Below are 27448 nucleotides of genomic sequence, written 5' to 3' on the forward strand. Positions count from 1 at the left end.
TCACTATGGTAGGAGAGGCCACTGCTCTTCATAGCCAGAGGCTAAAGAGAGGTGAGGCCTTGCTAAGGGCTCTGAGCTGTCAAGGAGTAGTGCCAGGACCAGAACCCAAGTCTTCTGACCTCAGGTATAGGCTTCTTTCAATCACATAAAGTGTCTTTCAATTTCCAAATGATGGCCAGGCGTGGTGGCTCACACCTATAATCTAAGTACTTTGGAGGCCAATTTGGGCAGATCACCTGAGGTTGGGAGTTCAAGACCAGCCTGACCAACATGGTGAAACCCCGTCTTTATATTAAAAAAATAAATAAAAAATATTAAAAAAAAAAAAGACAAAAAAATTTCCAAATGACTTCTACAATAAGGCCAAGTGGTTTGACTTTATTTTCTTCAACTGAGTCAATCACAAGAACATCTCCAAGCAATAAAAGCAGCAAAAAAGTGCAGTGTAAAAGAGCACAGGTACTGGAGCAAGACTTCTGTGCAAATGCTAACTCCATAATGACCCTGAACTTCAACTTTCTCAGTCATAAAAAAGGGCCTTTCTAAATAAATGTACTCTCTAGGGTTAACTGGAGAACAAATGAAACCACATATGTAAAAGCACCTAGCTCAATGCTGTCTGTTTACATAAGGCCAATAAATGATCCCGATCTTCTCAACTCTCATTTACACCACATGCCCCAGCAAAGTCTTCCTGAATCTCTATGAAATAGCAATTTAATATTTTATATAAAAGAAACCATATATGTGTGTATACACGTGTGTGCATGTATATTATAGTGAAGAGAAGAGGAAACTTAACACTTTATTGCTCATCTATCCTGCCAAGAATATACAAATAATAGCCACAATCCTCCCCTTTAGGAAATGGGATTTGAATCCAGAGCTCACTGATTCCAAAGTATGCAAGCTTCATCCTTGGGCTTTACTGCCTCCTTCAGATAGTAATAGCATATATCAATAACAAATAGCAATATCCTTCAGATCTTGTTTTTCCTTCCTGCTGTGTTCTATGAAGTTGCAGTGTTTTGAACAAATAGTTGTAAGAATCAAGAAGGGAGATCCATGCGTGACATCTCCCTTCTTCCATACTTTCATCTCGAGGCATATTCAGGGGTGCAATTTCTCAAAATTCTTTCATTATCAAAACAGAAGTAAAATACAGGTTCTAATAATCTCTGTCAGACCCAGGTAACTATCTCAAGGGGAAAAAGTCTTGACAAATCTTTCTGCTGCAATAAAGTATACCAAGAAATGCTACACAAGTGGAATGCTGGCTGGGCACAGTGGCTCATGCCTGTAATCCCAGCACTTTGGGAAGCTGGAGTGGGTGGATCACCTGAGGTCAGGAGTTCCAGATCAGCCTGGCCAATGTGGTGAAACCCCATCTCTACTAAAAATACAAAAATTAGCCAGGCGTGGTGGTGGGTGCCTGTAGTCCCAGCTACTTGGGAGGCTGAGGTGGGAAAATCAACTGAACCCAGGAGGTGAAGGTTGCAGTAAGCTAAGATTGCACCACTGCACTCCAGCTGGGTGACAGAGTGAGACCCCACCTAAAGAAAACCCTCAAAACCAAAACCAAACGACAACAACAAAAAAACAAATGGAATGCTTAGAATTAGCCATTACTTGTCTGTGCTCAGACAGAAGCAGATTATTAATGAGATGAGATAGCACAGATTTTTCACTCTTAGCCAGAATCCTAAGTAGAATACAAAATAAAAGCAACACTATAACAGCTAAAGTAGTCCTAACCTATCTTACCTGAAAAGCCAGAAAATTTCCGGGGATTAGTACTGGTAACAAATGAGGTGCCTTTCACTGGAGATGTCACCTGGCCAGTGGTTGTCAACTTAGCCTGGACAACAGCTTTCTTCTTTGGTGTACTTGCTGCCTTAGAGGACAGATCTGTAGGATCCCAAAAGAAGATAAAATATCTTTCAGTGAAAGATCTCTGCAAAAATGTCCAAAGAATCTATCAACTGCTCTTAGAGCCTTGCTTGTTAAGTTACTACCCTACCACTAGCCCAAGGCTGGCTGGTGGCTAGTAGTTTCTGAGTGGGGGTAGCAGGTAATAGGGTAATGGGGGGAGAGGAGGGAAGGATATTCTGGAGACAAAAGATCCAGTTGGGGTCCAAAGTGGCTCCGGCCGGAGGTCGTGGCACTTGCGAAGGCGAGGTCATGAGTTCAAGGCTAACCTGAGCAACCTTATAAGCTCAAACTGATTGGCAAAAAAAAAAAAGATCCAGTTACCATTTACCTCTATTAGTAACTTAAATTTTCATCACCATTCTCCACCTCTTATCCCATAAATGATGATCTCCAGCAATAATGATTTGGGGGAAATCAGAAATCACATTTTGATGGATAAAACTTAGGGAACTCCAACTCCACAGAATCAGCTTTAATTTAGAGATGAACAAAAAGTAAATGAGGATCACAGAGCATGTCAATCTAGCATAGGAAAGAAAATTTCCAGTTGCTTAGTTATCTAGTCATTAACTCTACCTATATTTCTCTTCTTCCAAATGAGAGATGGATTAAGAAGTAACAAAGGCTGAGACAGATAGCTAAGGCAGGTGCAAGGTGGGACGGGGTGTCTGAGAATAAAGTATATGAGAAGTAGAGTTTTCTTTCCAGGAAGCCTATTTTCCTTTCAAAGAACAAGGTTAGATACCCATTTTTTAGAGCCATTGTTAGGAGTCTTCCTATGGCGACCAGAACTAAGTTGAAGGTATGAATATTATTTTACAGACACTAAAGGTCAAAGAGGACTAACTGGATTTGGAGGTATTGGCATAAAATTTCTAAAATATGCATATGTAAATATGCATGTACATGCAAACATATTATATATATATCCATATATAGGTATGGATTTTACATGCATATACATGCATGTATTTTCTTTTTTTTTTTTTCTTTGGTGCACTTGCTGCCTTTTAATTTTTTATTGGATTTTAGGTTTTGGGGTACATGAGCAGAGCGTGCAAGACCGTTGCGTAGGTACGCACATGGTAGTGTGCTTTGCTTTGCTTCTCCCCTTCACCCACATTTGGCATTTCTTTTTTTTTTTTTTTTTTTAATTTTTTATTGGATTTTAGGGTATTTTCTATCTCTGTCTGCTGAAAGGGCTTAGAAGCAGTCACCCCATGGCTGGGCACAGTGGCTCACGCCTATAATCCCAGCACTTTGGGAGGCAAGGCAGGCAGATCACTTGAAGTCAGGAGTTTGAGACCAGCTATATCAACATGGTGAAACCCCATCTCTACTAAAAACACAAAATTAGCCGGGTGAGGTGGCACACGCCTGTAGTCCCAGCTACTTGGGAGGTTGAGGCAAGAGAATCGCTTGAACCTGGAAGGCAGAGGTTGCAGTGAGCTGAGACCGTGGCACTACACTCCAGCCTGGGCCACAGAGTGAGACTCTGTCTCAAAAAAAGGAAAGAAAAAAGAAAGAAACAGATACCCCAAGACAATGTGGACACACAGCATCCAGATTTTAATACCATTTCCCACTAACAGGAATCTGGACTCCCCAAAGAAATTGCAAATCTCAGGGCTGGGAAAGGATACATACAGGATAAGACTTGCTTGCCCAAGAGTAAAGGATACATACAGGATAAAACTTGCTATGCCCAAGAGTAAAGAAGTATGTAATTAAAAAAAAAGTAATGATGGTACAGAGGACACATAGGACAATGTAAAGGGATTCCTAACTGGCCAAATATGACACAATTAAGTATCAATTAAGTACAATAATGAATTATATGCTACAGGGAAAATAGTAAAAGAGGATAGTAATGGGTACTCTATTCTTCCAAAATATCAGTCATAAGAGGGAGACTATGGAAATGTTTCAGATTAAAGGGGGCCTAAGAAACATGACAGCTAAATGCAACAGCTGATATGATCCTAAACTGGGATCCTATACTGCAGGGAAAGCTATTGAAGGTATGATTCAATCTACTGAAAAAATAATATACAGAGGGTAGATTAACGTATTATATGAAGGACAAATTTTCTGAAGCTGATAGCTGTATTATGCTTGAATAATGAACATATATCCTGTTCTCAAGGTATATACACTGAAGACTTTTAAAGGGCCATGATGTATGCAACTTACTCTCAAATGGTTTTAAGTGAGTGCATGCACGCAGGCGTGTGTGTGCGCACGTGCCTTTGTGGAGAGCGAGTGAGTGAGCACATGAACAAATATGATAAAGCAAAGAAGAGTACAATGTTAATAGGCAAATATGAGTAAAAGAAGAGCGTTTTTTGTACTATTTTTAATCTCACAACACTTCAGTGAGTTTAAAATAATTTCCAAGTAAAGTGTTAAAAACCGGTTATGGTGTCTTGTGCCTGTAATCCCAACTACTTGGGAGGCTGGGTCAGGATGACTTGAGTCTAGTAGTGTGAGGCTGCAATGAGCTATGATTGTGACATTGCACGCTAGTCTGGGCAACAGAGTGAGACCCCATCTCAAAAAAAAAAAAAAGTTAAAAAAAGAGAAAGAAAGCATTTGAACTCCTTATCCCTTTTTCTCTCAACACCGTTAAGATGAGAAAGCAGTGTTATCTACCCTACCTGCAATGTGCTGGGTTATCTGTTCCTTCTCATTATCTTCCAGTTCCTCCCAGCCTTCCAGCTCTGTGAGGTCCTCGATTTTTTTTGTGGTGGCCCGGGCCCGCTCTAGTTTCTCAAACATGCATTTAATGTGGTACCACTCTTTCATATCACCCCCAGACTCTGAGAAGGGATTTGGTACCACTTTGCCAATTCGGCATATGCCCTTCACAATCTTTTCCTTGCATTTTTTGCAGCCAGCTGTGCCACGCTTGGCATAGTCCACACAGAACCGTTGCTCAGCCATCTCACAGGGGCCACTGCAGAGTCCCACATGCAACCCTGGCAAGCAAACAAGGTAGGTGGCACGTGATCTTAGATGGCTTTCCTGGAATGACAGAATAGGCTTTCTTCTCAGGAAGAGGCGCTGGCCATGAAGCAGATCTGTTTCTGACCACTGGCTGAATTGTCTTACATCAGGCCAGTGATGTCCTCGGAATAGGCACGGTTCTTTTTGGCTGAGTGCACGGATGGTTTGTGGAAAGAGGATCTTGAAAGCCAAAGACATACAGCTGCATGAAAAGGTAGAAAGCCAAAAAAAAAAAAAAAAAAAAAAAAAGAGAGAGATAAACAAGGAGATAGGCTTTGAATTTCCCAAAGGCCAGTGTCTTATATAGTCCATGCTGACTAATCAAACACTTCCCAAGTATTACATTCATTGTCTACTCTACAGGATGAAAGAGAGTTCTGACACAGGAAAAGCGAGCTTGCAAAAGGGTGTTCAATTATCTAATGCACACATGTACATCTAGTACATCACAATGAAGAAAATCCAAATAACATAAAAGCTCCTTTTAGGCCATCAGCAACATATGATACTCATAATGGATGATGACCTTTAAGTATTACAAGATCCTGAAGTTTCTTTTTAATCCCCAGTAAAAATTACATTATACATGAAGCTTTTATTGTGAAGTTTAACATAATATGCCATCCTCAGAAATCAAGCCACTATATAGATTTGTGATTTAATTACAATCCCTATATTGAGAGACAACTAAGCCTGGAATCAGACTGCCTGAGTTCAGATCCTAGCTCAGTCACTTACTGGCTGTATAACCTTGATGGGTTAAGTTTCTGAGTTTCCTCATCTGTCAAATGTGGCTAATTATGGTACCTAACTCAAAGAGCTGTTCTAAGAGTAAAGCCCTTAAAACAGATTTGGGCACAGAGCAAGAGCTCTCACTGATTAATGTTAGCTCCTATTATGATCAGTGAAGTCTTTATCTTTTAAGAAGAGGCTCCTAATGTGCAATTAACCTGTTTATAATTCAGCAACTTGAATGAGGGAATGCTGAAGTAACTGGACAGCAGGACTCATAGGAACTCGTAAATCAATCCAAATGGAAAAAGTTTATATCAGCATCTTCTTAGATTCATGTTTTCTAAACCATTTTATAGTCCTAGTTTTAAGTATACTGGAGTTATGTTCAGTCTGCACATGTTGTGAAGCAAAATTGCTATATTATAATAAAAAGCAGGCTTTGCTTGCTGTACTGAAACTTGGTGCAGAGGAAAGCAGGTGGACCCCAAATAAGGGATGGGAGTGCAAGTCTGACCGTACATTACGGACTGTTACCTGGGAGAAAACTCTTAGTTTATCTGGATCTGTTTTCTTCTTTCTTTCTTTTTTTTTTTTTTGAGACGGAGTTTCGCTCTTGTTACCCAGGCTGGAGTGCAATGGCGCGATCTCAGCTCACCGCAACCTCCACCTCCTGGGTTCAGGCAATTCTCCTACCTCAGCCTCCTGAGTAGCTGGGATTACAGGCACGCGCCACCATGCCCAGCTAATTTTTTGTATTTTTAGTAGAGACGGGGTTTCACCATGTTGACCAGGATGGTCTCAATCTCTTGACCTTGTGATCCACCCGCCTCGGCCTCCCAAAGTGCCGGGATTACAGGCTTGAGCCACCGCGCCTGGCTGCTTTCTTATTTCTAAGACAAGGTAAATAATACCTACCTCACGGATAGTTGGGAAAATTACAATGAATCCATAAATGCGCTGGGTATGGTGGGGGTTGGTTCTGAACTCCCTAAAAATGTATACAAAATGTACATTCGAAAATGCACGGTTTTTTGGAGGAGGTCCATCACTTTCGTGACATTCACAAAGGGCTACATAACGCCCAAAGTTTAAGAACCACAGAGGTGAAGTAAGTGGAAGTAGGAGGTCAGAACAAGTGAGTTTCAACACTTTTCCTAGAAGATCGATTTATAGAGCAACCTCTAGGGCCCCAATAATGAAACCAGCGTATCTGAGGAAGCTCGGGATGCGCTGGGCCACGAGGAGGCACAATGCAGCTTTGAGGAAACTGTCTGTCCCTCCCACAGGAACCCTCACAACCGCCGCAGCCCAGGGGCCCGAGAAGGAAACTGCTGAGGCCTGACCGCCGCCGCTTTTCTCCAAGGCCTCCCCGCGTCGCTGTCGGGGAGTGGCGGGGACTGCGGGGCGGGGGCTTAGGCCGCAGCCCCCGGGGAAGGCAGAAAGGAGCGCTCCTCCACCGGGCCCGGGACGCGGGCGGGAAGTGATCAGCGCTCCCAGACTCCCACCCGAGCGCGCCCGCTTCAGCGCGGGAGGACGCACGCCGGGCCGGGGTCCGAAAAGGCCCCGTGGGTCCCGCCGGGCGCAAAGCCTGGGCGTCGGCCTCCCAGCCTTGTGCGGCCCCATGGGGGTCCCGGGGAGCCGCGAGCCTCTCCTTAGGCTCCCGGGGGGCAGTCACGTCACGGAGGGTGTGCCCCGGGGCTCCGCAGGCGGGCGGGGGAGGAGCCGGGGGGACTGGCTCCCCGGCCGCGCCGAGCTCCCCGCCCCGGCCCACTGCCTTCCCCACGCCGGGCCGCGCCGCCCCTCACCTGCCTCTCCAGCTCCGGCGCTCACTTCAGGACTCGGTACTAGCTCCCCACAGGCCGCCGGCAGCCCACGACGGTTGGAGCGCCTGTCTCTTTAAATACGGGTCCTTGAGCTTGAGGCATCGCGCAGGCGCAAGAGCCAAGGCCGTAGCCACGCGACCTGTCCCCGCCCCCGCCTGCCTCTAGAGTCGTAGTCGCATTCTGCTGGGTGCTGTTTGGGAGTAGTTTTCCACCTGCAATCGCGGCCCGGGAAGCGGAGGTTGGGGGGACATGGTGGCTCCTCGGGACGCAGCCTGGCCTGAACTTCCGAGGGTCCCCTTGATTTCCTCATACTGTTAGAGAGGAGCTAGTTTTTAAAGATTTTTGGTGGATAAACTATATTGTAATGAGGTCGGGGAAGGCAAAGATCGCGTCAATCTTTTTTTTTTTTTTTTTCTGTATTTTCTCTGTGTCTCGCAGACAGCCTAGTTAGTATTCAGTAACTTTCATGGAATTGAAATAAGGCGCTAAATAGCAGGTAGATATAAAATGTAAACGAGTGATGGAGGAGTAACTCCTTGATTGTATATCGTTCATAGTGTATTATCTCAGATCTCAAGCCAGCTCCATGAGAGTTGGGGATGGCGATTTTTACAAGAGTAGCAGCCTCAGGGTAAGTGACCTCTTCCCGAGAGAATTCTGTGCTGTGAGATGAAGTTTGGTCTTTACTCTGTAGAGGATGGAGAGCCATGAAGAGTCTTAGGGAATACTGTTGAAGCTGGGTGGGGAGAGATTAAGGCAAGGGAACAAATCGGAATGTGACCCATGCGAGAGATAAATTCAGTTAGTTAGGGTGGAAATAAGTACGTTTATGAAGATAATTTAGAATTTAAATGATCTTCTAGATAAAGTGCTCATTTATGGATAAAATAAGAATAATTTGAGTGAGCAGAAAGATAATGGTGCCATCAACTGAAATAGAAAATGAGAGAGGAAGAGGAGGTATTGGGGTAGAAGAATGAGTTTTGTTTTGGATACATTTAGTTTGGTTGACTAACTGCGATTCTACTGTTTGGAGGGGAGTAAAGCTTGTCTTTTCTCTAATGTGCAGCAGAATGAACAAGGGCTTTGGAATTAGAAGGTCACAGGAGACTCCCGTCCTAGCTATGATAATTGAGTGATCTTGAGCACATCTCTACAACTGCATTTGCTACATTTTTTCTTAAGTCTCCTGACTGTATCTGTCTTTTTCCAGTGCTGTAATCACTAGCCACTCGTGGCCATTGAGCATTTGAATGTTGCATGGATTTGAAATGTACTATAAGTGAAAAAAATACACACCAAAAAAATTCGTACCAAAAAAAGTATCTAATTAATAATATGTACCACCTGCACATTCTGCACATGTATCTCAAAAATTAAAGGATAATAATTAAAATAATAATATGCACCACATAAGGACATGTAGGCCAACAATGGACCAAATATTTGAGAGTGATCCCCTAAAGTTATCATGGAGTTGAAAAATCTCTTTCATGTAGTTACAGCACATTACTCATGTGTTTGTGGTGATACCGGTGGAAACAAACCTACTGCATTGCCAGTTCTATAAAAGCATAGCTCACACAATTATGTACAGTACATAATACTTGATAATAAAGGACTATGTTACTGGTTTATATATTTACTATACTATACTTTTTATTGTCATTTAATTAATTAATTAATTTTTTGAGACAAGGGTCTTTGTCGCCCAGGCTGAAGAGCAATCAATGGCATGATTTCAGCTCACTGCACCTCCACCTCCTGGGATCAAGCGATCCTCCTGCCTCAGCCTCCCAAGTAACTGGGATTATAGGCGCCCACCACCAGGACTGGCTAATTTTTTTTTTTTTTGAGACAGTTTTACTCTTGTCACCCAGGCTGGAGTGCAATGGCAGAATCTCGGCTCACTGTAATCTCTGCCTCTTAAGTTCAAGCAATTCTCCCCTCTCAGCCTCCTGAGTTGTTGGAATTACAGGTGCCTGCCACCATGCCCAGCTAATTTTTGTATTTTTAGTAGAGATGGTGTTTCACCATGTTGTTGCCCAGGCTGGTCTCGAACTCCTGACCTCAAGTTAATCCCCCCTACCTCAGCCTCCCAAAGTGCTGGGATGACAGGCATGAGCCACTGTGCCCAGCCTTATTGTTATTTTAGAGTATACTCCCACTTATTAAAAAAAAAGTCAACTGCTCCTACTTATTTTTTTAAAAAAAGGTAACTGTAAAATAGCCTCAGGTAGGTCCTTTAGGAGGTATTCCAGAAGAGGGCATTGTTATCAAAGGAGCTGACAGCTCCATGCATGTTAGTGCCCCTGAAGCCCTTGCAGTGGGTCAAGATATAGATAGAGGTGGAGGATGGTGATACCGATGACCTTGACCCTGTGAAGGCTTACTAGGCTAATGTGTGTGTTTGTGTCTTGTTAACAAAAAAGTTTTAAAAGCAAAAAAAAATTAAAAATTTTTTTTAAATAGGAAAAACTTATAGAATAAGGATATAAAGGGAAAAATATTGGCTGGGCACAGTGGTTCACATCTGTAATCATAGCACTTTGGGAGGCTGAGGTAGGCAGGAGGAGTTCAAAACCAGCCTGGGCAACATATTTATAAGAAAGAAAAAATTGATTCAAAAAATTGTTATACAACAGTGTGTGTGTGCGTGTGTGTGTGTGTGTTTGAGACAGAGTTTTGCTCTTGTCACCCAGGCTAGAGTGCAATGGCATGATCTTGGCTCACTGCATCCTCTGCCTTCCAGGTTAAAGCGATTCTCTCACTCAGCCTCCCAAGTAGCTGGGATGATAGGCACCTGTCACCACACCCAGCTAATTTTAAAATATTTTTAGTAGAGACAGGGTTTCACTATGTTGACCAGGCTGGTCTTGAACTTTTGACCTCAGGTTATCCACCTGTGTTGGCCTCCCAAAGTGTTGGGATTACAGGTGTGAGCCACCATGCCCAGCCAAGCTTTTTAATTTTGTAAAAGTTTATTCTTATGTAATAACACTTAGCTTAAAACACAAACAGGGCCTGGCGTGGTGGGTCACTCCTGTAATCCCAGCACTTTGGGAGGCTGATGCAGGTGGATCACCTGAGGTCAGGAGTTTGAAACCAGCCTGGCCAACATGGTGAAACCCCATCTCTACTAAAAATACAAAAATTAGCTGTGCGTGATGGCATGCACCTGTAATTCCAGCTACTCGGGAGGCTGAGGCAGGAGAATCTCTTGAACCTGGGAGGCGGAGGTTGCAGTGAGCTGAGATTGCGCCACTGCACTCCAGCCTGGGCAACAGAGTGAGACTATCTCAATTAAGAAAAAAAAATTTAAAATCTTATAAAGTAATAATGAATGAAACTCATGAGTGAATGCAATGAATGAATGAAACTCTGGAAGTGCTAAGATCCCTTAGGAAGTTGTTTATTATATTGTAACAATATTTGATATAAACTTGAAAAGACTCAGGCTCTAAATGTTGGTTTTGCTTGATGAGAGCCCCCTGGACCCCCTAATCTCTGATTCAGGTCCCCTGCTGTGAAATGGAGCTACAAAAGATATGGAACTAGGTAGGAAAGCTGGCAGTTGCATTTCTTTAGAAAAGTTGGAACTGGTCTACCAAGGAGAATGAGGCAAAATGTGGTGGGGAGATCTCGGCTTTGGATTCATACAGACAGGCTTGAATTATGTTCCACTATCAGCTGTCTCTAACTCGTCTATTTTGTTAACTTTTCTGGATCTCAGTTTTCATGGTGAAATGGGGAGAGTTTTGCGTTTTACATTTAGGTCTCTGATCTATTTTGAGTTTATTTCTGTGAAGGGTGTAAGATCTGTCTAGATTCCATTTTTGCCATGTGGATCCCCGGTTGATCTAACACCATTTCTTGAAAAGACTGTTTTCTCCTTTGTATCGCTTTTGCTCCTTTATCAAAGATCATTGACTGTATTTATGTGGGTCTATTTGTGGGCTCTGTATGCTGGTCCACTGGTCTATTTATATGTTCTTTGACCAGTCCCACACTGTCTTGATTCCTGTAGCTTTATAGCAAGTCTTGACTTAGATAATGTCAGTCCTCCAACATTGTTCTCCTCCTCCAATATTGTGTTGGCTATTCTGGATCTTTTGATTTTTCACATAAGCGTTAGAATCAGTTTCTAAAGCCAATATCCACAAATGAACTTGCTGGAATTTTGATTGGGATTACATTGAATATATAGATCACATTGGAAAGAACTGACATTTTGACAATATTGAGTATTCGTCTCCATGAACATGGAAGATTTGTCTTTTGATTTCTTTTATCAGAGTTTTGTAGTTTTTCTCATATACATCTTGTACATATTGTATTAGATTTATGCTTAAGTATTTCATTTTTGGGGTGGTGGTGAAATGAGGACAAAATAAGTCTTGGGATTGTATGTGCTAATTAAATGAAATGACTGATGTCAGCTTGCAAACTGCTTGGCACTTAGAGATATTTCAATAAATGTACATTCTTCTGCACTACCCAGCCTGGATACATTCATATTAGAGTTTAATCACTCAGTCATGGATTGGTCAGTCACGTATTTATTGAGTGCCTACTCTGTGTCAGGCACAATTCCAGGAGTGTAATACAGTAGCGAAACAAAGCAGACAAAAATCCCACCCTCATGGAGCTAATGGGAGATAAATAACAAAGAGATAAGTAAAATGCATAAGACATAATAAGTGAGAGGGTGCCATGGAGAAGAAGGAAGCAGAGGAGGAGGGTGGGAGATGTGGGGCAGGGGCAGAGCAGCAGTTTTAAATAGAGGTCAGGAAGGCCTTATTAGTAACAACTGAGAAGTGATTTGAAGAAATGAGTTAGCCCCATGCAGATTGAGGTTGGAGGGAACATCAGATAAAGGTTCAGAGGCCAAAAATGTGATTGTCATTTGGTATGATAGCAAGGAGATCCATGTGGCTAGAGCAGCTGGAGTTAAAAGTGAGAAGAGCAGAAGATGAGGTCAGCAAGGAGACAGATCCTGTAGGGTCTTGTAAGACACTGCAAAGACATTGGCTTTTATTCCAGGTGAGAAGGGAAGCTAGTGGATTGTATGGAGCAGAGAAGTCAGGTGATCTAACTTAGGCTTTAACAGAATCACTGTCTGCCAGGTTGCTGTGTAGAGAAGTTGGGAGATGAGTCAGGTAGCCACTGTAATAATCTAGGGGAGAGATGAGGGCAGCTTGGGTGGTAACAGTGATAGTAAGAAATAATTGAGGCTTATAGATCCCTAGAGGAACTGTGGATGGACTCAGGGGTGTCTTTGAATCTCCTGAAATTTTATATGAACATTTGTGTGCATGCACATTTTGGGGGAAGAGCTTTTATGAAGTCTCAAAGCAGTTTTATGATCCAAACAAGAACTAAGTTGGTGGTGAATAATCAGGATACCTCATGCTTCTTCCCAGCTATTCAAAGTCTTCAATTAAATTCTTTCTACAGACTTTGATGTAAATCCTCTAGGGCATTTATCCTGTTTGTGAGGCTCTCAGAGTTTCTTCTACCTCCTTTAAGACTGTTCTATCCCTGACTTCCAGTTTAGACTCATCAGGATTGTTAAGAAAAAAGCCACAGGGAAATGGGTAGATTGTGTTCATGTTCTATGTTACTAACTGTGGTAGCTTGGGAGCCACAAGCAGGAATTGGGAAAAGGCTTGACACCTTCCTAGAGACAGTGAGGGGCACTCGTGAGGCTAATTCATTTTCAGTGGATTCCCTTTTTTAATCAGCTGTGGTCTATGAATCACATAAATCCCAGCAGCAAGAGCTGATTTTATGGGTTGGTTTGCTTAATAGTCACACAATTAAAATAAGTTGTAAAAAACGGTGGTGCATTTGCCAGGATAAATATTTAAAAGGGAACAGCTGTAGGAAGATATAATAACTCAAATCAGCTTATCATTCTTCATTCTCAATAAAGGCTGTGGAGGTTGGTTCTTAACCGGGGGGTTTCTTGGCCTCTCCTTTAAATACATTGTGCTACAGCTGTCAGATTGAGGAAGGGCAGAGCTGGGAGGAGTCATACTTGCCTTTGGGAGTAGCTGATCTATGACAGAGAGAGAGTTTCTGGGGCGGTATTAAGAAGAGGGTTGAGGTGGCTGGGCATGGTGGCTCATGCCTAGCACTTCGGGAGGCCGAGGCAGGTGGATCACCTGAGGTCAGGAGTTTGAGACCAGCCTGACCAACATGGTGAAACACTGTCTTTACTAAACATACAAAAAATTAACTGGGCATGGTGGTGGGTGCCTGTAATCACAGCTACTCCAGAGGCTGAGTCAGGAGAATTGCTTGAACCCAGGAGGTGGAGGCTGTAGTGAGCCAAAATCGCACCATTGCACTCCAGCCTGGGGAACAAGAGCAAAACTCCATTTCAAAAAAAAAAAGCGGGTTCAAGTCACAGATGTGGTATGAGAAAAACTCAAAGTTGCTACCATCTTCCGTGGTAGCAACTCCTGGGTTGGGTTTTCTAGCATGAAGTCCTGATGGTTATGTCTTTCAGGAGACAAGTTAATAATTTTCAAAGGAAAATATATTTTATGAAGAAACGAGCCTATTTGGGAGGTAGACTTTAGTTCTCCTTTACAGGGATCTGGGGCTGGTTGATAGGTAGTTTTGATGGTAGTTGGTTTTTTAGCTTTGGTTCAGTGGCAGAGGTTGAAGACTGGGCTGAACACTTTACGTCTGTTGTTCCTCCTGCCTTTCTTTTATGTCGGGAGTGCCTCTACACCTTTTATTTCCTTCTCTAGAAGGTGCCACCTAAGCCCTCTTGAAGCATTCCCGACCACTCATGCTGCCACTGCCCCTGCCTGCAGCTCCTGGCTTGGTCTTGGTGATAGATCCTCTTGGGAGGGTCCTTAGTACCCAGACATAGCCTAATTCCCCAAGGGGATAAAACTAAGGCTCAGGGAATAAACTGACCAGGTAGATATCACAGCTAATGGGTGGCAAAATGGGACTCAGACCCTAGACTTTTGATTAGCCCTCTTTACACTTTGTATAACCAGTAGTTTAATATTTTGGTCCTGCCCAATTTCTTTCTTTTTTTTATTCTTTTTTGTTTTTAGATGCCATCTTGCTGGAGTTCAGTGGTGTGATCTTGACTCACTGCAACCTCCACTTCCCAGGCTCAAGCGATGCTCCCATCTCAGCCTCCCAAGTACCTGGGACTACAGGTACATGCCACCACAACTGGCTAATTTTTTGTATTTTTGGCAGAGACAGAGGTTCGCCATATTGCACAGGCTGGTCTGGAACTCCGGAGCTCAGGCAATCCATCTGCCTTGGCCTCTTAAAGTGCTGGGAGTGCACCACCGCATCCAGCTAATTTTTATGTAGAGAAGGCATCTTGCCATGTTGCCCAGGCTGGCCTTGAACTCCTGACTTCAAGCGACTCTCCCACCTCAGCCTCCCAAAGTGCTGACATTATGTGAGCCACCGCACCTGGCCCGTGCCCAATTTCTTATATACTATTTATAATACAACCAGATTGTAATTTCCTTGACGGTCAGGGCCACTTTTTCCACTCATTTATTCAATAAGTATTATTTGAGTGTCTGCTTTGTGCCGGGCATTGATTAAGTGAATAGGATAAACTCAGACTCTGCCTTCAGAGAGAGGTTGATATATATCTTTGAATTCCTTGAAGACCCTTGTACCATAGAATATACTAAAGATGTACTCAGTGAACATTGATTATTGTTAAGAAGTATTTTTGTGTGCTTCTTATATGCCAGTGCTAAGCAATGTGTGTGTACGTATTAAACTTCAGAGTAAACCTATGAGGCAAGATCTGTTATCAACAGATGAATAGGTGACAGATTACATTATTGCTTCAAGCACTGGTTTTTGCCACTGCAGAACTACCTGAAGAACTTGTTTAAAATGCTGTTTCCAATGCCCCAACCTAGACCCACTGACCTAGAATCTCCTTGAGTAGGCCAGGATAGGGCATTGGATATAGCTGGGTTAGGGAACCACTGTCTTTGAAATGGGCCCATTCGGACAGACTAGATGAGAAAGCCCTTTTTCCAGAACATCACTGATGTCTGATGCTGCAAATGTTAGCCAGGTGTCCTCCTGTCCAAGTATCTATTTAGAACCTAAACTGTCTTTAACTTGAGTTTTAGCTGTGTTCTGTCCTTTCTATTTCTTTTTTTAAAAATTAATTATGTAGTTCACTCTTTGATACTTTCTATTTCTTAAAGTAATTTTTGGCTAATGGGTACAGGATGTTTGTTATATTATTTTCTGTACTTCCTCATGTGCTTATATTTTCTAATTAAACTTTTTGAAAATTAAAATAAAAATACATCAACCAAAGGAATATATCAGCTTCTGCTATGAGAGGTTTTCAAGTAGCTTCAAGGACTACTTGGAGGAGTAAAATTGAGTCTTTTTCTTAAGTGACTCTTGTGTTCTAAAATAGGAGAACTTCTCTAGTTTTTCTTTCCTCTCATTTGGAGGAGTATAGAAGCTTTGGGCTAAAGAGCCAAACTGCAAAGAAAATCCAGATTAAAAGAAGGAATTATTCATTGTTGTCCACCGTCTCTGTCTTTTCCCAGTTGAGGATGATAAGTCTTTCCAAGAAACAAATGTACTTTTTTTGCTTCCTTCCCACGCTAGATACCTGCTTTGGGGTTGGAGTCTAAATTGCTTAGGATCACATGCAATGTTCTTCGTAAATTAGCCCCATTGGGCTTCCTGTCCTATTTTCTCCACATTCTTCCATGTACTTGAGGTGATGCTTTCCCCAGCACTGCATACTTTCCATGTGTCTGTGCCACTGTTACCTTAGTCCACAAGACTCATTCCCTCCTTCACTGCTTGGCACAGTCTTTCTCATCCTTCAAGGCCAAGTGTAAATTTTGCCTCCCCAGAGGCCTTTCTGAACCCTCCTCTCAGCAATCAGTTGCTCCCTCTAACACACCACCCACTCTAACACTTTGCACAAACATATTTTATCATATATTATAGTTAGTTGTAAACAGACCAGTAGATCTCAACTGGAGGCTACTCTAGGCTAACATTATGAGGTGATGAGGTTGTGACGGTGCCACTGGCATTTAGGGGGTAGAGGTCAGGGATGCTGCCAAACATCCTCTAATGCACAGGACAGGCCCCCAGCCCAGAGAATTATCCTGTGCCAGATGTCAATAGTGTAGAGGGAAGCTGGGCACAGTGGCTCACACCTGTAATCCCAGCACTTTGGAAGTCTGACACAGGAGGATCACTGGAGTATAGAAGTTTAAGACCAGCCTGGGTAACGGAGACACTGTCCTTACCAAAAAAAAAATTAACTGAGCCTGGTGACTCACACCTGTAGTCCTAGCTACTCAGGAAGGTAAGGCAGGAGGATCACTTGAGCCTGGGAGTTCAAGGCTGCAGTGAGCTATGATCACACCACTGCACTCCAGCCTGAGCATCGGAGTAAGACAGATTTTAGGCATATTCTAGAGGCAGAATGGACAGAACTTAACTAGTGCATTAGATTTGAGGGAAAGGAAAGAGAATGAAGGGTGACTCCCAGGGTTTGCCTTGAGCACCTGGGTGGGTAGTGGTGCCATTTACTGAGACGAGCCTGAGGAGTACAGGTTTGGGAAGAAAATCAAAGCTCTGTTTGAGAGTTTTTATATTCTGGACACCTATTAAACCTCAAAGTGGAATGTTAGGTAGGTACTTACCTGAGCCAGAAACTTAGGAGGAAGGCCAAGGTTGGAGATATAAATTGGGAATCTTCAGTACATAGTTGATATTTAAAGCTATAGGAATGGATGTGATCATTAAGGCAGGAAATGTAGATATAAAATTGAATGCGGGAGTTCTGGGATTCTTTTTCTCTGTTCAAACTTTTTTTTTTTTATTTAAAGAGATGAAGCCTTACTCTGTTGCCCAGGCTTGAGTGCACTGGTATGATCTCAGCTCACTGCAACCTCCACCTCCCAGGTTCAAGCAATTGTCCCACCTCAGCTTCCCAAGTAGCTGGGACTACAGGTGTGTGCCACCACGCCCAGCTAATTTTTTAAGTAGAGATGGGTTTTCACTATCTGTTGGACAGGCTGGTCTCAAACTCCTGGACCTCAGGTGATCCACCCACCTCAGTCTCTAAAAGTGTGGGGATTACAGGTGTGAGCTACCCAGCCTTGTTCAAATTTAAATCTTCTATACCCCTGGTATCATACAGGCTAATAGACTATTAGTATTAAAAAGCAATCTAGGCCGGGCGCAGTGACTCAGGCCTGTAATCCCAGCACTTTGGGAGGCCGAGGCAGGTGGATCACGAGGTCAAGAGATCGAGACCATCCTGGTCAACATGGTGAAACCCCGTCTCTACTAAAAATACAAAAAATTAGCTGGGCATGGTGATGCATGCCCGTAATCTCAGCTACTCAGGAGGCTGAGGCAGGAGAATTGCCTGAACCCAGGAGGTGGGTGTTGCGGTGAGCCGAGATCGCGCCATTGCGCTCCAGCCTGGGTAACAAGTGAAACTTCGTCTCAAAAAAAAAAAAAGAAAGAAAAAGCAATCTAAGGTTATCTATCTGTCTAGTCACCATTCCCATATTTACTCAAACCCTCGGCACTACATCTAGCCAAATAGCTAGCCAGTTGGTGCTTCTTTGACAGGAAACATGCCATTTCCATTAAGACCTTCTATTCTGTGTTAATCAGAAAGAGCCCATGTCTCCGTGGACTCTTACCATACCCCTGGAGCAAACTAAAGTTCAGAGAGGTGACTTGGTCAAGCTCATGAACCATTAAAAGGTAGAGCAAGCTGGGCACTGTGGCTCAGGCCTGTAATCCCTGCACTTTGGGAGGCCAAGGCAGGCAGATCATGAGGTCAGGAGTTCAAGACCAGTCTGGCCAACACAAGGGCGTGGTGGTGTGTGCTTGTAATCCAAGCTACTTGGAAGGCAGAGGTAGGAGAATCATATGAATCCGGGAGGTGGAGGTTGCAGCACCACTGCACTCCAGCCCGGGTGACAGTTTGAGACTCCGTCTGAAAAGAAAAAAAAGGTGGAGTGGAAACTTGAATGCAGGTCTTCTGTTCCAATTCCATGGTTCTTTCCATTAGTACACACTAATCTAGTGATTTTTACTATTAAAGATTTTAGGCCTAAATTACATTTTCTCCTGCAATTTAAATTCAGTGGCCTATTTTGTCCCCTGGTGTGTGAAAAGCAATCATTACTTCCATCATTAAATAGCAAATTTTAAGGCACTGGAAAAATATACACTTGAAGGCTAGTTGCATCAGCATTTTTTTTTCCTTCTTCCAAGTTAGGGGTATTGATTTAAATTGGTAAGTGAAGTTGATAAGTGAGAGGATACCTCGATAGCATTTACACTTCTATATTGTGATGACTGCTGAATTAGGGGACTTTCTAAAGAGATGTGACTGGAAGGAGTCCTTGGGATCAATTCTTACAATTTAGGAACCCTGATTCAGTCAAATGCCAAAACCTATTTGACTTAGCTCAGAGTTGGTATAGTAATGGAGCTTTCCAATGTATAGGTGGATCAGGAAAGATGCACTTGGTGCTGTAGCTGTTTATACTGACCTCAAATTCAACAAGGATTCATTGAGCACTGATTATGGTCAGGGCCCCATTTCAACTGCTCTGGATACAGAGCATTGAGATCAGATTTTGAGGGCTTTTTGGCCTTCCTAAAAGCCCAGCAGGGGTTCACATGAGTAGTAACACACACCTGGCACTTAAGTTCTTCTTTGACTGTGTTACAATTAAGGATTCAAACTTCAAGGATACATTGTTAACTTCGAGAAAGTTGAAATTCCTTAGAGTTTAGCAGTCAAGGTGCTCCACATGTTCCTAATCTACCTTTTCAATCATCATTCCCACTGTTGCCAGGAGTAAACCCTCTGCTCTAGTTAAATTAGATGCTCACTACCTCCTGAGCATCTAATTTAAGTAAAGTATCACCTCGATACCTTACTCTTTAGCTCTCTGCTGTTCTTTATAGTAGCCACTAGTCACATATGGCTATTGAGTACTTAAGTGTGGCCAGTCTAAACTGAGATGTGCTGTTAGATACACCTAGATTTCAAAAATGTAGTTAAAAAAAATATAATAATCTTTTAATATTGATTACATATTAAAACATTAATATTCTGGACATAGATGAAATAAAGTACATTAAAACTTTCACTTCTTTTTACTTTGACTACTAGAAAATGTAAAATTTACCTATGTCTTGCATTATATATATATATATTTTTTACTTTTTGAGACACGTTCTTAGTCTGTCACCCATGCTGGAGTGCAGTGGCACAATCACAGCTCATTGTAGCCTCCACCTCCCTTGGCACAGGTAATCCTCCCACCTCAGTCTCCCAAGTAGCTAGGACTACAAGTGCATGCCACCATGCCTGGCTAATTTTTTGTATTTTTTATAGAGATAGGGTTTCACCATGTTGTCCAGGCTGGTCTTGAACTCCTGAGCTCGTGATCCATCTGCCTTGTTCTCCCAAAGTGCTAGGACTATAGGCATGAGCCACCACACCCAGTCACATTGTATCTTCAGTGGACAGTACTCCACTAGATTGCTAGCCAAGGCAGTACTGGCCCACCAGTCAAACCCATATTGGCACTTTCTTGCTGGAGTAATAGTGATGAATGAAGGGAAGGAAAATTCGGAGTAAGAGTGGGTTCACACATGTGAGGCAAGCAGGCTATCTCATCAAATTGAAGTTGCTATCACTTATCAGCTGGCAGTTCAAGGAGGAAGACTGCCAAAGGCAGTAGGACAATTATTAATTTGTGGCACACAGCAACTGTTTAGTAAGTGTTAGATAACTTCTTTTAGGTACTGACACTAAATACAAACAAAATCTTGAATCCCATACATATCCCTCCTGTTTTTCTTCTTCCACTTCGTGTCACAAAATTTAGCTATTCCTTTGAAATTCTTTCACTTCTATTCCTTTTCTCCCAATCTACAGCTAATCAGTCTTGTCAGCAGTTTTCAAGTAGCTCCTAGCTTCCTTCTACCCTATGTTCATTCCATTCTATATACTGTTAATGTTCCATATTTCTTTGCAGATGTAATTCTTCACTCAAAACCTCCAGTTTATTTTCATATGAACTTCACAAAAAGCTTTCACTCAGCATTCAAGGCTTTTCAAACCTTATCTCTTGGTACTCCTTTCCATAAAAAAGGAATTTAGGCAAACTAGATTAATTTATGTATAGCACTTAGAGCCATGCCTGGCCCACACTAAGAACTATATAGGTCTTAGCTATTATTACTGCTCACTTTTATTTGGATATGCTGTATGCATTTTTACTCCAGGAACCGTAAATTCCCTTTTCTTATTTCAATACCTCAATCTCTAAAGGAAGGAGTCCTTTAAACTATCAATGACCAGCAAGAGCCAATTGTTACTGCTGGAAACACAACTTACATATTCTTTCTACAACAGATAGGACCTGCAAATAAAGACCCTAATCTACTAAAGATAATGAAATTTAAGACTGGATGAAATAAATAAAAGATAATATTTCCTTCATTCAAGAAACAGCAAATTTATGGAATGTGTTAAATAAAAACCTGAAAAATATAAATGGGTTCTGGATTTAGGGCACCCTCCAACTTTGGCATATATTAGAATAACCTGGGAGCTTTAAAAAACAGTTGCCTGGGCCCCATCTCTGATTTTTTGAAGGGGAAGGCCTCAAGCTCTTGAATTTATTTTAATGCCTCATAGGTGATTCTCCGTGCAACCACATCTGACCATCACGGGTCTAGTCAAGAGAAACTTTGGTTTAGGGAGGCTGATCATGTTTGGCATATATTTTTCTCGATGTTTAAAAAAAAAACCCAGCATACTAAGAGAATTGATTAACCTACAATGACTTATGTATTTATGAAGTGTTCTAAAAAAAACAAACAAAAACCAAAGAAACAAGAAAACCAAACTTTTCAACTTGATTTAGGGTTCAGAAGAAGATACATCTCAAATACCACATTAAGCATTCATCTAAAAGTCTGCCGGTTAATCTGACTTCTATTAATTAAAAAAATTCAAAACGGAATTACTTAATATAGATTTAACTACGTACAATATTTACAATTTACAGATTTTACAACAAAATGATACTGTTAGGCCTATTGTGGAAAAGTTGGCATTTTGGTATATAACACTTAAGAAATTTCAAAAACTTTACTTCAAAAACATTGTATACAAATTTACCAAAGTGCTGTAGCTCATTTTATCTCAACAATACAGTTAGCGATCCAGGTGCCCAAATCTCTAGGCGTGTAACCGATAAGCTATTGAGACAGCACTTTTTATACAATAGCAGAGGCTGTTAGAAACCTTAGGTCTTTAAAACTTTATAACAATGCCCCTTTCACCCTCCAATCCTGAGACAACAAGTCCTGTAGTTCCCCCTCATCATCGCTGTCAGCATTCTCTTCTTCCTTTTTCTGCAATTCTTTTATGGTCAGGATTTCTTTAAGTTTATTTTTTATTTCATCCTGGCGATTCCGTAGCTTTTCCACCCGTCGGTAACACTCTATCTGCTCATCGATCTCCCCAATCTGACGGTCCAGCCGTCCCTCCTCATCCTCTTCGGCAACTATGGCTTCGGAAATAGTGTTGACCTGCCTCATGGCTTTTTGAAATTCGTCCCACTCTTTGTCCATCTGATCTTTAGGGGCATCAACCTTTCGTACTCTTGCATCTACCTCAGGGTCGTCAAAAAAACCTTCCGGTAACGCTTCCGCGGTGTTTTCTCTCCTTTCCACCACCTTTTCATGGATTTCTGCTTTCTCAATTGACCCTGAATGAGGAATTATGGGGGCCTTGGGAGGATTATTATTAAAGAAATCGTCCGGCAGCACACTACTTGTTACCTCCCGCGAAGAGGAAACTGAGTGTTCCTTGCCCTGTGCGTCGGACAGCAACTTGCTGGCGTCCCCGCTTTTTCTTTCTCCACCTCCTTCTTCCTCTTCCTCCTCCTCCTCATCTTCATAATCGGGGAGTAAACTGAGTCCTGAAGGCTTACTGGGAGTCGCTCTAATGGACTCCTTTCCTATTTTGTCAAAGTTGGTGGGCAACGCAGATGTGGAGGGCTGTACCTGAGGCACCAAGGTGGCCTTCGTTCTCTTGGCATCTTGGCCGTCTGCGTCTGGCGCTTTCCTCTTGACGGACTGAGGCGCTGAGCTGGCTGACGGACCCTGGCTGGTTTCCTTCGCGCCTTTCAGCTCGGCCACTTTCTCTCGGTGCTGCTTTCCCAGGACGTGAGTCTGCCACAGAAGCTCACTCTTAACAGGCGTGTTACACAGGACACAACTCAGCTGTCCCAAACGGTTGTACTTAGCGAACGGAGATTCTATCCGTTTCCGATTAGTGCTCAGACGCTGCTTCTCCTTCATTAACCGCCGCAGTTCTTCCTGATTTACCACTCGCTTCCCAGCCGGAGTCCCAGCGGAGGCGGAGAACGCCATCTTGGCGACCAGACCCAAAGCGAGTCCGGCTTCCGTCCGGCGAGGTATGATAACGTCACTTTTTTTTTAAGGGCGGTGATTGGCCGAGGCTCAAGTGAGCGTGGCGTGGCGTGGCGTGGCGTTCGGGTTTTTGCTTAGAATCGCCACTAAGTCATGTGTGTGCGTGTGCGTGTGCGTGTGTTGTTTTCGCCCTGAGCGATTAGGCTATGGCTGCGATAAAGGCCGTAAACTCCAAGGCTGAGGTGGCGCGGGCACAGGCTGCCTTGGCCGTCAATATATGCGCCGCCCGAGGGCTGCAGCATGTGCTGAGGACCAACTTGGGTCCTAAAGGCACCATGAAAATGTGAGACGGCGGTTGGAGCGGCCGTTAGGCGGCTGGGGGCTTGTTGGGTGTCCTGGCGCCCTCTGAGGCAGGCGTCCACGGAGCGATGTGGATGTTCTTGCGAGCTTGGTTTCCCTCATTCTCATCCCTGACCTGAGGGTATCTCTCATCTGGTGCGGGTGGAGGAATAAAGCCTCCCTTAATAGAAGGTCCAAGGGGTGAAGCTATGACACCCCCTGACCCCCCACTTTTCCTCAAGGTTCACATGCAGTTAGAAAGTCAGTTAATTTAGTGTCTCATTGAAAATATAAAGCATTTAACTCCTCTGCTCTTTAAAACTGCATGCCCTTAGCCCATACATTCAACAGGTAGTTATTTTTGTTTTTTTGTATGGTAATGTATTGCAGTGGAGAGGGCACAGGGTTTAGAGCCAGGAAGGTGGCATGGGATCAAATCCAAGTTCCCGTGCCTATGGTTCTTCATATCTATTTATCTTTTCAATATATATTAAGCACCATTTTCTCTAGACAAGAGTGAGGAAAAGAAACCAGTGAGGGCAAAAGGGTATAAGTGGAGAGACACACTGTCATAGTAATGAACAAAATAAATTAATATTAATGGTAGAAGAAGTCACTTAGGTACTAGCTACTGGGACGCAGAAATGATCAAGATACAGTTTCTGTCCTAAAAAAGGTGTGGTAGAGATGTAGAGTCGGATGTGCTAATTACATACAGATGCATATGATTATGCTGAGGAAAGGGACTAATTACTGATGGCAGAAGGAAAAGCTTCTTAACTAACAATGTTTTATCAGAGTCTTGAAAGAAGAATAAGAGTTCACTAGTTGGAAGAGGGAGTAAAGGCCTTCTGGGCAGAGGGTAATTTCAGGAATAAGAGAGACCAAGGATGCAAATCCAACAGTAACAAAACAAAACACGGTGTATTAAGGGAACTAGAAGATTTGCTCGTAAGAAAGCAGATGAGGCAGGGAAGACAGACATAAACCAGATTGGGAAAGGTCAAGTATGCCATTGCTATGTTTGGATTTTAACTTGAAAATGTTGGAAAACATAAAAATCATTGGAGGACTTTTGATCAGGGAACTGACTGAATCACATTGCCTTTTAGAAAGAAAAATGTGTGGAGGATATAGGAGGGTATATTCAAGTTTGGAGATATCTGGATGTCATCCAGGGTAGAGATGATGACAATGGAGATAGAAGGGGGCAGAGTCAAGAGATATTTAGGTAGTAGAATTGATAGAACTTGGTGATCTAATAAATGCAGGGATGAGGGAAACTATGTTGAGTGACTGAAAGAATGAAAACATTCACCAAAATAAGCCTGCAGAAAATTTGCAAATTTGTGCTTTGTAGACATCTGAGTATTCTTTGACTAAACCACTGTTCATAACTCATCAACTGCTTTTATCTTTAAACCTGTAAATGCTCCATTTTGAATGAAATCGCCATAAGCTGTCCATTTGGGGAGAAATCATTCTGTGAGCTGCAAATGGTGGTCATTACTATGGCATATTCCCATGGTACAGTAGAAGTTTTCCAAGCCCAGTTCCCTCTATTAAGGATAATGAAGTGACAAGCACTGGGAGTGTCTTGCTTGACTCCTACCAAGTGAATTTAACATCATTGCTCTCTGAACAGGCTTGTTTCTAGTGCAGGTGACATCAAACTCACCAAAGCTGGCAATGTGCTGCTCCATGAGATGGTGAGTTGATGCTGCTGACTTTAATAAACTATAATAAGCCTTAATTAGGAGCATAGTAGAATTTGTATATCTTTAAAGCCAAGACTGTCAGCTAAATACTGCAGTCTTGAGATATGCTTGTTGAATTAGACCTCAATAAAAAATGATTTTTTGGCCAGGTGTGGTGGCTCACTCCTGTAATCCCAACACCTTGGGAAGCTGAGATGGGTGAATTGCTTGAGCCCAGGAATTCAAGACCAGCCTGGGCAACATGGTGAAACCCATCTCTACAAAAAAGAAAAACAATTAGCCCGGTGTGGTGGCATGTGCCTGTAGTCAGTCCCAGCTACTCGGGAGGCTGAGGTGAGAGGATCACTTGAGCCAAGGAGGCCAAGGCTGCAATGAACAGAGATCGTGCCACACTGCACTCCAGCCTGGGTGACAGAGCAAGATGCTGTCTCAAAAAAAAAAAAAAAAAAGAAAAAAAAGTTTCTTCTTTTTTTGTTGTTGTTTTCATGTCTTTGTATAGTGCATGTAATAGCTTGAGTATACTTATAAATTAATAACATCTTTTAAAGGCACTGCCTTCTGTAATCACAGAAAAATAAAAATATCCTTTGCAAGTTTAATACATTTATTCATTTTGAGATTGAAGGATTTAACCTTATTTTAGAAATGTCATTGCATTCTGAAGCAAAGATTTATGAAATGTTCAGACTTAATTACCTCACACTTTAAAAATTTTGCACTTGACATTTAGGTATTGATAATACAAAATTGTAAACTTGTAGAATGAAGCTTATTTCATTTTTTAATTTTACTACTGACCCCTAGGTTATCTTGTTTTTGGTGGCCTACTTCCTTATCTCATCCTCTCTTTTTAAATCTGTTGCTTGCTTTTTCCAGCAAATTCAACATCCAACAGCTTCCTTGATAGCAAAAGTAGCAACAGCTCAGGATGATGTCACAGGATATGGTACTACTTCAAATGTTCTAATTATTGGAGAGTTATTAAAACAAGCTGATCTGTACATTTCTGAGGTATTAGAATTTCACAGAATTCATATGTTCTTTTTGAATGGCAAGTTATTTTTTAACTAGTAAAATGGTTGAGTTTTAGACAGTTAATTTTGTTTTTATTTATTTAGAGATGGAGTCTAGCTCTGTCGCGCAGGCTAGAGTGAAGGGGCAGGATCTCAGCCATTGCAACCTCTGCCTTACAGGTTCAAGTGATTTTCCTGCTTCAGCCTCCCACATAGCTGGGATTACAGACATGTGCCACGATGCCCAGCAAATTTTTATATTTTTATTAGAGATGGGGTTTCACCATGGTGGCCAGGCTGGTCTCGAGCTCCTGACCTCAGGTGATCCACCTGGCTCGGTCGTCCAGAGTGCTGGGATTACAGGTGTGAGCCACTGTGCCTGACCTAGACAGTTAATTTTAATTAACATATTCTTGGCCAATTGTATATGGAAAGAATAATGAACTTTTTTGGCCAAAATAATGCCTTTTATTGGAATTATATACCTCTTTTAAAAATGAAATATTTAAAAGATAAAAAAGTAAAAAATTGTCCATGTATACATGGGTAATTAAGAAAAAAAAAGTCATAGATAAAGTTGAAACCAAATTATTTACCTTTATAAAACAACTGAAGAAAAATTATTGAAGGTTTTCCTTTTTGTGAATTTACCTCCCTTTCTAGTTTCATTTTTCTTTATTAAATCATCTACTTCAGCCAGATGCCTCCATTCATCTGAAAACATCATGTACATTTCTACTTCTGTGCCTTTATTCAATCTGTACTCTTTCCTTGGCATTATTTTATCACTTTTCTCTAATTAAATATCTGAAGTTTTCTCTCTCTCAGGGACCATTTCAGCAAAGTATAATCTGGTCAGAATGATTCTTTGTGTTTGTGTAGTACTGGGAATTTTCTATTAATTCAGTACTTGCAATTTAAGATGCTTTTGGCTGTAAGAAACTTGACTAAAACTCAAGCAATAAGGACATGATTATCTCCCATAATAGAAAATTGAGAGATAAGACAGACTGTCAGGTTGTGTGATAAAAAAATTCAGTCATTGGCCGGGCACGGTGGTTCACACCTGTAATCCCAGGACTTTGGGAGGCCGAGGCGGGTGGATCACGAGGTCAAGAGATCGAGACCATCCTGGTCAACATGGTGAAACCCCGTCTCTACTAAAAATACAAAAAATTAGCTGGGCACAGTGGCGCGTGCCTGTAATCCCAGCTACTCAGGAGGCTGAGGCAGGAGAATTGCCTGAACCCAGGAGGCAGAGGTTGCGGTGAGCTGAGATCGCGCCATTGCACTCCAGCCTGGGTAAACAAGAGCGAAACTCCGTCTCAAAAAAAAAAAAAAAAAAAAATTCAGTCATTGAGTACACAGGTCTTTTGTCTCTTAACTTTTCCACTCACAGCAC

General features: G+C 42.3%; 3 protein-coding genes across 20 annotated transcripts in view; 1 reads left to right on the forward strand and 2 right to left on the reverse strand.

Moving 5' to 3' along the window:
- LIG3 (DNA ligase 3) overlaps window positions 1–7547 on the reverse strand; it is a 25302-nt gene extending 17755 nt beyond the window's left edge. For 9 of the 18 annotated variants that reach the window (XR_013535759.1, XM_078373840.1, XM_078373837.1 and 6 more), the window contains exons 1-3: window positions 7479–7547; window positions 4590–5140; window positions 1765–1908 (exon numbers count right to left, since the gene is read on the reverse strand). Coding sequence is in view for 15 of the 18 variants with exons in the window: in XM_078373840.1 (XP_078229966.1) it covers window positions 1765–1908; window positions 4590–5136 (691 nt within the window). In the remaining 3 variants the exon portion in view is untranslated. Of the gene's footprint in view, window positions 1–1764; window positions 1909–4589; window positions 5141–6588; window positions 7352–7478 lie in introns of those variants that run through there. The other 9 variants (XM_078373838.1, XM_078373836.1, XM_078373834.1 and 6 more) reach the window with 3 other exon arrangements.
- A 13814-nt stretch (window positions 7548–21361) lies between these two features.
- On the reverse strand, window positions 21362–23003 carry ZNF830 (zinc finger protein 830). Its single transcript, XM_008997091.5, has one exon. The coding sequence runs from the start codon at window positions 22974–22976 to the stop codon at window positions 21861–21863; it is 1116 nt and encodes a 371-aa protein (XP_008995339.4). The 5' UTR covers window positions 22977–23003; the 3' UTR covers window positions 21362–21860.
- A 118-nt stretch (window positions 23004–23121) lies between these two features.
- Window positions 23122–27448, forward strand: part of CCT6B (chaperonin containing TCP1 subunit 6B) — a 47603-nt gene continuing 43276 nt past the window's right edge. The window contains 3 exon segments of the mRNA XM_002806847.7: window positions 23122–23319; window positions 24961–25024; window positions 25910–26044. Of these exon segments, the coding sequence (XP_002806893.5) occupies window positions 23183–23319; window positions 24961–25024; window positions 25910–26044 (336 nt within the window). The 5' untranslated portion in view covers window positions 23122–23182.

The sequence above is a fragment of the Callithrix jacchus genome, chromosome 5, assembly GCF_049354715.1.
Source record: "Callithrix jacchus isolate 240 chromosome 5, calJac240_pri, whole genome shotgun sequence".
NCBI lineage: Eukaryota > Metazoa > Chordata > Mammalia > Primates > Cebidae > Callithrix > Callithrix jacchus.